This window comes from Monodon monoceros, unplaced genomic scaffold, assembly GCF_005190385.1.
Source record: "Monodon monoceros isolate NGI ecotype Baffin Bay Population unplaced genomic scaffold, NGI_Narwhal_1 Super_Scaffold_5, whole genome shotgun sequence".
NCBI classification, from domain to species: Eukaryota; Metazoa; Chordata; class Mammalia; order Artiodactyla; family Monodontidae; genus Monodon; species Monodon monoceros.
In genome coordinates, this window is record NW_021703782.1 from 9,419,370 (window position 1) to 9,433,734 (window position 14,365).

The 14,365-nt window shown below is 34.8% G+C and overlaps 1 protein-coding gene across 11 annotated transcripts in view; it reads right to left on the minus strand.

Annotated features, from left to right (window-relative positions):
* HMBOX1 (homeobox containing 1) overlaps positions 1 to 14,365 on the minus strand; it is a 187,305-nt gene that overhangs the window by 77,116 nt on the left and 95,824 nt on the right. For all 11 annotated transcript variants that reach the window (XR_003790686.1, XR_003790685.1, XR_003790684.1 and 8 more), the window contains exon 4: positions 11,616 to 11,701. Coding sequence is in view for 7 of the 11 variants with exons in the window: in XM_029201896.1 (XP_029057729.1) it covers positions 11,616 to 11,701 (86 nt within the window). In the remaining 4 variants the exon portion in view is untranslated. The remainder of the gene's footprint in view (positions 1 to 11,615; positions 11,702 to 14,365) is intronic.

Consider the following 14,365-nt stretch of genomic DNA (forward strand, 5'->3'; position numbering starts at 1 on the left):
AATGCTGGTATGGTCAGCAAACAGAAGGATTATGGGGAAGAGAGAAGGAAGACCATGCCACAAGGGGAGCTGGAGTTTGTCCTCTCTACTTCTTAATTCTGCTCAGAGTATTAGATGTAATTATATAAATAACATTTTTAAGGCAATTTTGTGCATGTCAAACTGTGGAAGGCTAGTCATGGTGAAGCAAGTTCCCTATGCTAATGTCAAGATGAAATTTAGACAGTGTTTTCTTATTTTTTAAGATAGAAATGGAAGGGCTATATTAATAGCTTTTTCCAAAACTGTGGTATTCTCTGATACGACACTGAAGCTTGACAAGTGGATATATCCTTAAAGGTTAGCTGCAATGCTGAATGTGAAATCAACTCACTAAACTTTTTCATTAATGTAAATTTTGTTACATTAAAATCCACTTATGTTGAAAAATTTTTTTATTGTGTTAGTTTTAGGTGTACAACATAATGACTGATAAATGTGCTTATTGTGAAATGATTACCACAAGTTTGGTTAACATCATCACCATTTATAATTACAAACATTGTGTGTATGTGAGAACGAGAACTTTTAAGATCCACTCTTAGCATCTTTCAAATATACAATACAGTTTTGTTAACTATAGTCACCATGCTGTGCATTATATTCCCAGGACTTATTTACCTTATAATTGCAAATTTGTCCTTTTTGACCACCTTTCACCCATTTTGCACACCCTCCATACCCTGCCTGTGGCAACCACCAATCTCTTTTTTGTATCTATGAGTTTTTTGTTTTTTAAGATTCCACATATAAATGATATCTTACAGTATTTGTCTTTCTCTGTCTAACTTATTTCACTCAGCATAATGCCCTCAAGGTCCATCCATGTTGTCACAAATTTTTCTTTATCCATTCATACACTGATTTACACTTAGGTTGTTTCCATGTCTTGGCTATTGCAAATGTGCTGCAATGAACATGGGGGTGGTATATATTTTTTAAAGTTCATTATAAGTTGGTCCAAGGCTTGAAACATTATGGTTAACATATTTAGTCTCAGGAAGCTTAACTTCAGAAAAGTCAGTCTGGAGAGAGATGAAGGGGAAATGATTGCTGGCTGAACATTAAGCAGTATAATGGTTAATAATCATAATAATAAACAATTTCTATGGCATTTACTATGTGCCAGAAACTTTACATAAACAAACTCATTTAATCTACTCAAGAACCCTTAGGTAGGTATCATTATTCTTCTCATTTTCCAAAAGAAGAAACTGAGGTTTAAGACATTCAATAAGTTGCCCAAAGTTACATAACCAGTAAGTGACAGAAATAATATTTTAAATTCTCAAAGTCATGTACTTGACCACTGCACTATATTGCCTTTACATACTGAAATGCCAGGTCAAGAACACTGGCTTTGCAGCAAGACAAACAGTAATTAGCTGTGTGACTATGGGCAAATGATTCAATCTCCTTTAGCCTCAGTTTTCTCATCTATAACTGAAGAAGTTAACACCTGCCTCTCAAATATAAAAAACAGCACAGCATCCAGCACTTAGTGTTAAAATACATTATAGCTAAAAATAAAAAGCTCCCCAAAAAGACAGGTGTAGCTAACAAGGTGCACAGTAGTAAAAAGCAGAGCAATTGGTCTTCTACAACTCAGAGCACTATATGCTGTCCTGATAGGTATTTAACACAATGAAAAAGCTGAGCTAAAGACTCAAAATAGCATGGGCAACAGTGCTTTAAGAGATATAGTTCTTTCTATGTGTGATAATTATTTTAACACATAGCACTCAAACATTTCAAAGTCACTCTTTATATACTACAAAAATCAAGACAAATTGGTAATGAATATCCTTCCAAAAATATCTAGCGATGGAAGGACTTGCACAACAGAAAATCTGTATGTTTAAAACAAAGGAGAAAAAAGAAACAATTTTCAGAAAATAGGATATTCTAGTTCTTAAAACGTCTAGAAATATTCAAAAGAGATCACATTAAGTATGTTTCTAAAAAACTCTGCTATGATTCTCATCATGAATAATGACAGCAACCTTGGGCCAAGGTTATATTGGACATGTGCATTAAAATCAATGTGTCCAAAAACCAAGATGTTGTCCATGGATCTGTTTGGGAACAGATTCAGAGATAGGTCAGTCAATATTTGTAAAACTAACACAAAAAGCAAAATCCCATAGCTTAAGTCAGTGAAAATGATGTTCTTTACTCAGGCATACTAGGGCACAGGGGAAGGGCTATTGTTGTCTCTAAAGCAAATTCAATTTAGTTTGTGGTCTGTAATCCTTCTATCCTAGCCAACTGTCAAGAGAAAAATATTTCTGCCGAGGGTAAAATCATGTAGAAAAGTGCTGGCAATCTTTGAAGTATTAGTGACCCCCAAATCTCTACTATTCTACATTCTATTTTGCTGATTTCAGTACAGGGTACAAGTCCTACAGGATTAGATTTAGACAGTAAGTCATTACCAAGTTTAAGATATTCACTATAATAAAAAAAGCATAGTCTCAGGGGTTTCCCTGGTGGCACAGTGGTTGAGAGTCCACCTGCCAATGCAGGGGACACGGGTTCATGCACCGGTCCGGGAAGATCCCACATGCCACGGAGCGGCTAGGCCCGTGAGCCATGGCCGCTGAGCCTGTGCGTCCGGAGCCTGTGCTCCGCAATGGGAGAGACCACAACAGTAAGAGGCCCATGTACCGCAAAAAAAAAAAAAAAAAAAAAGCATAGTCTCAAAAAAAGATATTTAGGGAAGAAATAACACAATTCTATGCCAATTCTTCCAAAAATACAAGGGAACACTTCCCAATTCATCTTATGAGGTCATATTATCATAGTAACAAAACTAGACAAGGACGTTACAAGAAATAGAAATAACAACACAAACCCAGAACAATACCCCTTTATGAACACAGATGCAAGAACTCTTAACAAAATATCAGCAAATTGAATCAAACCATATAAAAGAATAATACATCATAATTCAGTGAAGTCCCAGAATGCAAGGTTTAACATTTGAAAATCAATCAGTGTAATTCCCCATATTAATAAGACTAAAAAACTAAACCCATGTGGTCAACTAACAGATGCAGAAAAGCATTTGACACAGTACAGAACATCCATTCATGATAAAAATTCTCAGAAACTAGAAATAGACAGGAACTTCCCTTAAAGGTCATCTTGATATGGGACATCAATGAAAAATCTACAGCCAAGATGACACTTAATGGTGAAATATTGCATTCTTGCTCTCTAGGATTCAGAAAAAGGCAAAGATATATTTAATATTTAACTAGCAGTCCTAGTCCATGCAATAAGGCAAGAAAAAGAAATAGAAGACATACACATTGAAAAGGAAGAAGCAGAATTATTTCTATTCACAGAAAACATGACTGTCCATGTAGAAAATCCTAAGAATTTACAAAAAAAAGCTACAAAAAAATGTACCAAATAAATGAATTTTTAGCAAGGTTACAAAACAGAACGTCAATATACCCAAATCAACTATTCTATGACACAAGAAACAAACAACTGGAAATTGAAGTTAAAAATAGTACCAATATAGTAATACCAAAAGTATAAAATATTTAGATGAATTTAAGAAAATATGTGTGAGACCTGTACTCTGAAAACTACTAACATGGCTGAGGGAAAATAAAGAAGACCTAAACAAATGGAGAGATATACCATGTTCGTAGATGGGAACACTCAATATGATTAAGAGATTCTTGATGCTAGCTTTACCTATATATTCAACACAATCCCAATCACAATCTCACTACAAATATGCTTTTGTCATAGAAATTGAGGCTGACTTTATTTTATTTATTTTTAACATCTTTATTGGAGTATAATTGCTTTACAATGGTGTGTTAGTTTCTGCTTTATAACAAAGTGAATCAGTTATACATATACATATGTCCCCATATCTCTTCCCTCTTGCATCTCCCTCCCTCCCACCCTCCCTATCACACCCCTCTAGGTGGTCACAAAGCACCAAGCTGATCTCCCTGTGCTATGTGGCTGCTTCCCACTAGCTATCTATTTTATGTTTGGTAGTGTATATATGTCCATGCCACTCTCTCACTTTGTCCCAGCTTACCCTTCCCCCTCCCCATATCCTCAAGTCCATTCTCTAGTGGGTCTGCATCTTTATTCCCGTCTTGCCCCTAGGTTCTTCTGACCATTTTCTTTTTTCTTTTTCTTTTTTTTAGATTCCATATACATGTGTTAGCATACGGTATTTGTTTTTCTCTTTCTGACTTATTTCCCTCTGTATGACAGTCTCTAGGTCCATCCACCTCACTACAAATAACTCAGTTCCGTTCCTTTTTATGGCTGAGTAATATTCCATTGTATATATGTGCCACATCTTCTTTATCCATTCATCTGTTGATGGACACTTAGGCTACTTCCATGTCCTGGCTATTGTAAATAGAGCTGCAATGAACATTCTGGTACATGACTCTTTTGGAATTATGGTTTTCTCAGGGTATATGAGAGGCTGATTTTAAAATGATATGGAAGTGCAAAAGACCTAGAATATCAACAGTGATCTTGAAAAAGAAAAACAAAGTTGAAAGAAATTACACGTTGATTTCAAGATTTACTATAAGTTTACAGTAATTTACAGTTTTGTATTGGTATAGGGATAGATATAAAGTCCAACGGATGACAAGAGAGAACCCACAAACAGACTCACACATATGCATTCAACTGATTTTTGATAAAGGTGCCAATGTAATTTAATAGGGAAAGACTAGTGTCTTGACAACTGTTGACTATTCCCAAAAATGATACTCTAACAATTAGACATCCATGTGAAAAAAAAAAGTTTATTTTGTGAGGATCAAATGATATAGTTAGTTGACCTGGGGGTTAGAGGTGTTGACCTCCCTGCCCAGTCCAAAATCCAAGTATAACTTTACAGCTGGCCCTCCAAATAGGCAGTTTCTGCATCTGTGGATTCAAACAACCGTGGACTGTGAAACACTGTGGTATGTATTTATTGAAAAACAAAATCCACATAGAAGTAGACCCACACAGTTCAAATCCCTGTTGTCTAAGGATCAACTGTAGTTAAATTTAGCTGAAGCTGACACACGCTGATGTTAAAAGCTTTCTTAAGGCCGTAAGAATTTGAATGATTGTTTCAAAATTTTATAGGTCTCTCAGATATCAAGGCCCTCCAGCTTGGTTAGTTCAAGCTTCAGTTCCTCACCTAAATAAATGTAGCAACTGATGTCAAATTCTTTGATTTAAGATCTATCCCTGAGTAAACTTCAAGAGTTAACAAAATAATTCCTTAATGTATAAAAGACCATATTTGTAATTTACAAAAAGTGGTATTTATTCCATTCCCTTCAGAGCCTTCTTCTGTAGGTTGTTATTTATAATACTGACTACAGCTGAACTTTAGGTTATGCTATTTTATCAGACACAGATACTTTCTGACTCTTACTAGGGTATTTCTTCTTTCTGTCATTTTTCACTGTAGGCTTTTTTTAATATAAAGAAAATTAACTTACGTTAGGTAAGACGGATTTCATGAAGCTATTGAAGGAATATTATACCTTAAGTACAGACTTTTTTCCATGATCTTAGCAAGCAAGAATTGGGGAGAAACAAAAGTGAAAATTAATGAAGGGGGAAAAACCACATCTGTGTCTAACCTTTTAAAATCACTTTTGTCAAAGCTTGTGGTAGAATAAAAGTTTTTAAAATATAGTTTCTACTTTAAATACAGGTGGAAGAGAAATCTTATTTTATACTTGAAAACCAACCTTCCTTAGTTTTTTAACACCAAAAATGTATGTCCCTGTACATTGCATTTGAGATGATAAAAGCCCTGGTAGGACAATAAATTTCAAGAATTGTAGAAAACTGATTTTCTAACAACAAAGAGTGTCCTCTGAAATTATTTTCACTCCAATTTTTCAGAGCCATCATCAAAGGGAAAAAATATGGGTATTCAGATATATAGCCTGGACTTTTTCCTACGGAAAAGAAAGGTAACCTTATGTGTTATGTTTACAAGAAAACAGTTTGGCAACAAATTGCAGAACATAGAAGAAAATGAGAATAAAAGTAAGAATTTTTTGAACCATAGGACAACATCTGTTCTTATTCTTCAGAGGCTGCAAGACAAGGGAAAATCCTAAAATGCACTCTGCAAAAACATTTATATTTGAAAAGCAGTTTTCCCCTAATAGAAATTAAAGCTCTAAACCTTTTCAATTTGGAGACACAAGTCCCATCTCATATACAGAAATCTGTGCATTTTATACAGATAATAGCCTTCATAGTGGAGCTCTACATAAAACTAGTAAAATTCATTAGGTAGGAATTGATAAAATCTTGTTAAATAAGCATTATAATTATGTTTGGTTGTATTATAATAGGACAATACCATAGTCTGTGACTTATGCCCTACCAACACTGCTTTTCTAATATAGATATAAATTCTACTTGTTTAGAGCTGCTTTATTCATAATTGCCAAAACTTGAAAGCAACCAAGATGTCCTTCAGTAGGTGAATGGATAAATAAACTGTGGTACATCTGGACAGTGGAATATTACTTAGCACTAAAAAGAAATGAACTATCAAGCCACGAAAAGACATTAAAGACCCTTAAATACATATTATTAAGTGAAAGAAGCCAACCTGAAAAGAATATGATAACATTCTGGAAAAGGCAAAACTATGGAGACAGTAAAAAGATTAGCAGTTGCCAAGGGTTAGGGGAGAGAGAGGGAAGGACGAATAGGTGGAGTACAGAGGATTTTCAGGCAATTAAACTACAGTATCATCTTCTGATACTATAATGGTAGATACTAGTCATTACACTTTTTTCAAGACCCATAGAATGTACAAAACTATCTATACCTAAAGTAAACTATGGACTTTGGGTGACAACGTAGGTTCATATTATAATAAAGTACCACTCTAGTGCAAGATGCTGAGAGTAGGGAAGGCTGTGTGTGTGTGGAGGGGCAGGAGGTATATGGGAACTCTCTATACTTTCTGTTCACTTTTGCTGTGAACCTAAAACTACTCTAAAACATAAAGTCTATTTTTAAAAAAAGGTATATTGACATTTTAGTTGGTTTTTAGTGTCTGGTCTGAAGTTCTACTTTGTAAAGAAATTATCATAATTAAATTGAATATGTAGTGCTTTTACTCTTCATTTTAAAGATAACTAAGAAAAGGGAAGTGATCTGAATACAGCTGGAACACTTCTGAAACTGTTTCAGAGCTTCTCTTTATACAAATTCTTACATTTTGGGAATGAGAGTCACTAGATAGGGGTAACATGCATACTTGTTAAATGTACTTAACAGTTTAAAAACAGAACGGAAATTTGACAACTAGAAAAGATACTTGGAAAACATTTGGTCAAACCTCTCGTCTTATAAATAAAGAAACTGAGGCTCAGAGAAGTTACGTGATTTGTCCTGGATCACAAGGCTATTTGACAGAAGGACTAGAATTTTGGGATTCAAAAGTTTAATGGTCACTTTTCCATTATACTGCTATCATTCAAGAAAACAGAATTATGATAAATTTCTTAAAATTCAGAGATGATTAATTTTTCTTCTTTCACTTATTTATTTTTTAAGAGGACATGAATCTAATTAGTATATTTATTTAGCTGATAAGCACTCACTCAAGCATTGCCCATTTACTCATTTATTCTGCCAGCGTGATTTTTCCCAGAGGTCATTTAAAAAGAAAATCATGTTTTAAGAATTCTAATAGCCCAAGAAAATGTTTCACCCTGAAAGTGAATATAAAACATACGTATTTATTACTAAAGCAAAGGCTATGTATGTTCCCCACCCCACCACTGTTAGTGAGAATTTAGAAAGTTGCTCGACCTCTTACAGAGGTAAAAATCCACCCTTGGTGGGAGCAGCTGTGACTCTGTGAAAAAAGCTACAAATAACATGCTGGGAAATTCAGCAGGCACTGTTATTATATCCTGTTTATACTGTCATTTTTCCTATCAGTAGGATATTATTTATACAGACCCCACCCATGAACTTCTTGTTTATCTTATTATAGAAATCCTCCAAATCTATAAAAAGAAGCCTCTGTATTTTGTTTCTGGAACAAGCCCATGTGTTATAATTTTGCACCTCACTACACATTTTTATTTAGCATTTCCTTTTGTTATGCACCACTCGTTCTCATTTTTATCCCAAGGTTGATTTATTTCATTATTTCACATATTACAGTTAAACTTAACTGACTTTAAGAGACTCCAATACAGGACAGATTCCAGAGCACCATATCCTAAACTTTATTTTGTGGCAGATTTCATCAGGTACACATTCTTTTAAGATACACTTGATTAATTTGTTTAGACAGAAAAATGTGCCTATATATTAATCAGGTACCCCAAGGAGTGAGCCCTGGGCACCTGGAAGGCTTCCTCACTCGGGCCACTCTTTCTCAGGTGGGCCAATTATGAGGGCCAAGCTTCATACTGATTCTCACTAACTCACCATTCTCTAGCCGGATGTCTTTTCTGGAATGAAAAGCACTGCCCCTGAGTTTAGTTTGATGGCTAGACAGGCTGGGTGAAAATGTAACACAGTAATACATGAGAAATACGTGAATTCAGTTAGTTGACCAAAAGGACAATGAACCAATCTGGTTATAAATCATCCTCATTCCCCTGCCTTATGTAAATAATTGAATTAAAGTAGATAAAAGAAAAATACAAATTTCTTAAGGGCAGGAATTAATGCTGCATTTGTTGAGCAAATTAATATTTCTAGAGGGGGAACACCACTGGACAAAGTCATACTGGATAAATTTTCACATGTGTAGCTTGTGTTAGCTTCACCAATACTCCCTTTCTAGGTAAACATGAGATCTTCAGAGAGTATGTGCAATGCTAGACTCTTTGAGTAGGTCTAAGAAAGATCTCTGCTTTTAAAGAATACTACTATAAAATGCAGAACTGAAATGAGGTTTAATATCTCAGGGTGGTAAACTAAGTGTATTAATTTCAGAAAAAAGAGAGGTCTACATGGGCTAAAGTGATCAAAGAAGTCAGAATGAGGATAATAACTGAGGTAATGTTGATAAACAGGAATTGATAAGACCAAGGTGAGGAGGTGAAGGTGTCCTAGGCACAATCAACGATTTATTAGCATCCAGGTGACCAGAATACTAAAAATGGCACATAGCTGAATCCAGCTAGGGATTATACTGAATAGGAGAAGGATATAAAGAGAAGGCTGGAGTAGATTATAAAGCGTTTCATTTGCTAGACAATGGAGAACATTAAAGATATCTGATCAAGGGGAAATGAACCAGCTTTTGGACTAGGAATGAAGAGGAGGAAGAATAAGTTGGGGTGAGGCAGAAATGTGGGCAAGAAGTTTTAACAGTACCAAATCTTATGATTACAGTGGCAAAAGAAAAGTCCATGTGTTATAACAGATAATACCTGTGTAAAAATTTCAACTCTTGCTTTCAAAAACAGGAGATGGCATCATGATGACTGTCACTGACTGGGGCAATGTTAAACAGTGCCAATCCATTGAAATTAGCATCAGGAAAGCTTACCAGTCTCCTAGAACTGCACTTCTCACACCCAGATCACCTGGAGATCTGGTTAAAATGTAAATTCTGATTCAGTAGGTATAGCATGATACTCTGTATCTTTACATTTCTAATAAGCTTCCAATACTGCTGTCCCATGGACTACATTTTGAGTAGCAAGATGCTAAAACATCTTTTAATTTCCCTTTCCAAAAGGCAGTACTGGGGAGAATGGATACATGTATATGTATGGCTGAGTCCCTTTGCTGTACACCTGAAACTATCACAACATTGTTAATTGGCTATACTCCAGTATAAAATAAGTTTTAAAAAAAACTTAAGGAAAAATATTGAATAGAAAAAACAAAACAAACAAACAAAAACCCCAAAAAGGCAGGATTTGATGAATGGTATAACTAATGCTTTAGATATGGCTAAGAAATTCCTTTTAAAGGTATTTTATTATAATTTGCATCAACGTCTGATGGGTTTCAAAAGATATTATTTAAAAAGTCCAAGATGATTCAAGATTCAGGGTATTCTAGACATTCAGAAATATTTCCACTTGGGCAAATTCAACTTTATAATGCTGTCTATAACAGTACGATTTTGTCTTTTTTTTTTTTGAGGTTGACAAGCTAGAAGATACTATTGCTACTAATCTTGGGGGCTGAAACAAAAGTCCTGAAAGACAACGCTCCATCTTTCCATAGTGCACATCAGTGGGTTTTGGTAAAACCCACTTAACTTGCCCTTACAATGCCCTTAGCACCATGCCTTAATCCTTGAAGATAAAGGTAACAATTTATTTTAAATATCCTACTGAAAAACAACTGAAGATTACAAAAATTAAATTCACACACTGTCCTTTTGTTTAAGATTTCTAGGCGAAGGGACATGCCTTTAATTAAATTTTTTTCTTTTTACCACGAACGGAAGTGTCATTTATAAAAATACATTACTAGTGTAATATGTTACACACATATTAAGACTGGCTGACCTTAGATTCTTGGTGTGAAATTTAAGACTTCTGAAATCTCAAGTTTCATTTTTAACCAAATAAATGGTCAATAACAACCGTTTAGGTAAATGAGCATCAATATGTATCAATGTCTAGAGAATAGAAATAGTATCTTAAAATTGGAAGGTACTGTTGAAGACCAGATCCAACTATATCATTGCAGAAGTAAGAAACTGAGGTGCAGAGGCTAAAAAGCCCGAAGTCACAGAGCTGCTAGTGGCATGTTAAAAAAAGGAAGGGGAGGAACAAATTAATTTTCATATCCATCAATGTACAACACACAACAATGTATCAACTACAACATGTAGTTGAAAGAGTTTCTGGTTCCTCTCATGACTAAGACATAGTTGATTTTATTAAGGTCTTATAAATCATTGATATCCAAGAAAGGAAGACTACAGACCAACAAAGAAAACACATGCTACCCCAAAATTCAAGAACTCCATAAAAATGCAATCTGAATAGAGAATGACACATATACACCACATACTCAGGATGGGGCTGCGGTGGGGTGGGTAATGGGATGGGATATAAAAAACAAAGAGAAGACACTGGTAATTCTTATCTTCTCAGTAATGCTTTGAGGAAAGCTTTCACATACAGAAAAGTGGTTGAAAAAACACAACTTCCTTTACTCTCATGCATCATTTTTTAATTGGTAAAATCAGGGATTGGATTTGGAGGACTGTGAAGCTTTTAAAAATATGAAATGTAGATAGCAGTTGGATGTGCATGTGTCATAAGCTCTGTCACAATTACAAGAAAACCAGAGAATCCTTTTTTAGCCATAAAATAGGGAATTTTGTGCTTATTACAAATGCTGTAAAATTTACTAGCACAAGTAAAAAAAAAAAGTCATTGGAGAAGTTCCAAGATGTCGGAGACAATGGGTTTTAAATCACAGGCATACATTATTATGCCTAAGCTGACAGATCTGCACTGCAATGCAGAAATGCAAGCAATATTCCAACATCTGCACTAGAAGGCAGAGACTAGACAAGATTCCAGAATAAAGGGCTCTTCAGCTCTTACCTGTTACCTGTGCAACAACTGCTTGGGAAATCCTCCGATTGGCAAGAAAGGCTTTGATTTCCTCTTTTATCACACTGCTGTCCCTCCTAACAAAAACAGAAGACAAGACCAACAATGTATGTTGAAGGTAGAAATCCTCATCTTTGCTAAGAAAGGTGAAGCAGAGAGGTGGGGAGAACACAGAAAGAAAGGACACAAAAATAAAGGTAAACAGACCAAGCTTGTGTGAAAATATGAAATTAAAACAAACCAAGAAACACCAAATATTCAAGTCCTAAAACATCACACCATCAGACAGACGCTTTAGTGAATGCCACAGTAGATATAAATCTCATACCAGAGGACGGTTAATCGCATGCTGTTTATAATTCACATTAGGAACAAGGCTGCCATATGGTATATACAAAGTTTCATTACTGGGTAATGAATATATCTTACACAGACAGAAATCCTAGAAAAATAAAAAGCAACAACAACAACAAAAATCAGTTGTGAGTAGATTGTGGTTTCGCATGTTAACTATGCAACTGCATAAATAATGTTCAGTTCATTTGAAAACCTTTGTTAAAGGAATAGAAATCATCATTCTCACAACTGCTAAATTATTAGCCATTTTAAGAGGGCTCTGCCTTTTAATTCGCCTTCTTTGTCCTGAATAACCCAAAAAAATTTTAAGTAGGATGGGTTGAATATAAAATTTTAATATAAAAGACACTAATTTCCTAGTACATGTAATATACAGAATGCTTAATACTTAAAACTACACTATATTTTGTGTCCTTGGGATTACATATTATAGACCTAATTTTTCCTTCACTAGATACCTTATAAATTTTTACTTATTTAAAAATTCAACAAATTCTCAAAAGACTAGACATTCACTAGAATGACAATGAATGGCAAGACTTCTGTTTCTCCACCAGAACAAACAGAATACTTCAGTAAAAATTATACTTAAAGCCTTAAAGACCAATTTCTCTTTGAATGTTCAAAAGGATTACATAAATGGAATTTCATTCAAGCTCAAAAGTAACAGAAGAGTGGCAATTTATGGTCTAACACAGGGGGTCAGCAACTATGGCCCATGGACTAATCTGGCCTCCCACCTGTTTTTATACAACCTATGAGCTAAGAATAGTTTTCACAGATGAACATTCACAATCAATTTGAGGACAGGGAATACTAACTTTGAACATGAAGTAAGCAAAATATTATCCTCTCCCCACCAAAAAATTCCATTCTTCTCATTAGTAGGCCTGTATTTTTAAAACTGTATTCAATTATTAATTATTCTATATTGAATTTTGCAAATAAAAATTTGTGACCATTTGCTTTCTCTCTTGTATGTAAGTATCTATATTATATCGACTTTGCCTCTTGGCCACGAAGTCTAAAATGTTTTCCATCTAACCCTTTACAGAAAAAGTTTGTGAACCCCTGATCTGAGACAAAGGGATCATGACATCTTTACAAATCATTTTGTGAATGATCCACAGACTCCTTATAGGAGCTCAAGTCTCTCTACAGATTATTTGGAACAAGGAAAGAAAGTATCCTATCCCCTAAGAATCAGCTGTGATTCACTCAGAGCAGATTTGCAGTCCTTTGCTGAGGAGGAGCTGTACACTCTGTTGGTGAATTCCATGCTCCCTTTGAGGAATTCTGGAAAAGAGCAGAGAAGTGGTAGTAGGGACAGCTTCCAACCTGGAGCTCCAGTCTACTCCTCATCTACTGGCTGGAAATCCTAATCAAAAAGATTCCCAATGGAAGAAAAGAAAGAGGCCACTGCCTAATCCAATATTTGAAATTTCTCCTACTGATCTAGATACTCCCTAGATTCCTTCCACAATGCTTATTTATATTTGAAATATTTCTTTGAAAAGTATCATTCTCATTTAAAAATTATGTATCTGAAAGAAAAAGGCACAAAGAAATACATTTTAATGTCAAACAAAATAACTGTCTACATTATCATATGGCTGTCAAATATCCATCAACAATCAGTAGAGCAAGATAAACTTCAGCAGTATCTATTTCAATTGGCTTATGTAAATAAAACAACCAAATCATTTGGTTTCTGATACAGATGCAAAATTAACCTGAAAAAGTTTAAATAAAGCATTACATTTCAATGTATAGAATGTCCCTCTAGGAAAATGAAAACTGAGTTTAAGATACTATCTATTAAGGTTAAATAAAAATGTGCTTCTGTGGGGAAAATGATTAAATGGTATTTTCTTGATTACTGATTTAAATTAGAATTTAAATCAATTTATTTAAAATCAATTTCACCTAGAGACTAAGTCACAAAGAGGAGATAACACACAATTATTCCAGTAGGGCATATCCGGTTTGTGAATTATTCACAGCCCTGCAGTATGATATTACCAAGGACTGCAGCAAGACAGAAGGAACCCCAAAAAGTCTGCAAGAGAGCAGCAGTTCACTTACCCTCTCTCAGAGACTATATTTTTAGATCCTTGGCAAGTTTCTAAGCACCCACAATAAGTTTTTAAAAAACCGCTTTACTCAACTGCTTTACCAGAGAGAAGCTTTTTCAAGCTGAAGAAAAACATAAAACTTAAAAGATAAGAGTGTGCTTGGGCAAGTCATTTAATAAAGCTGGTTGCATCATCTGGTAAAATGAGAACATTAATACCCCCCACCACAAGCCTTTTAAGATTCTTCTCCAAGCAGTGAAATTAAATTTAAACAAAGTTTAATATCAAATGTGTGTGTGTATATAGTAT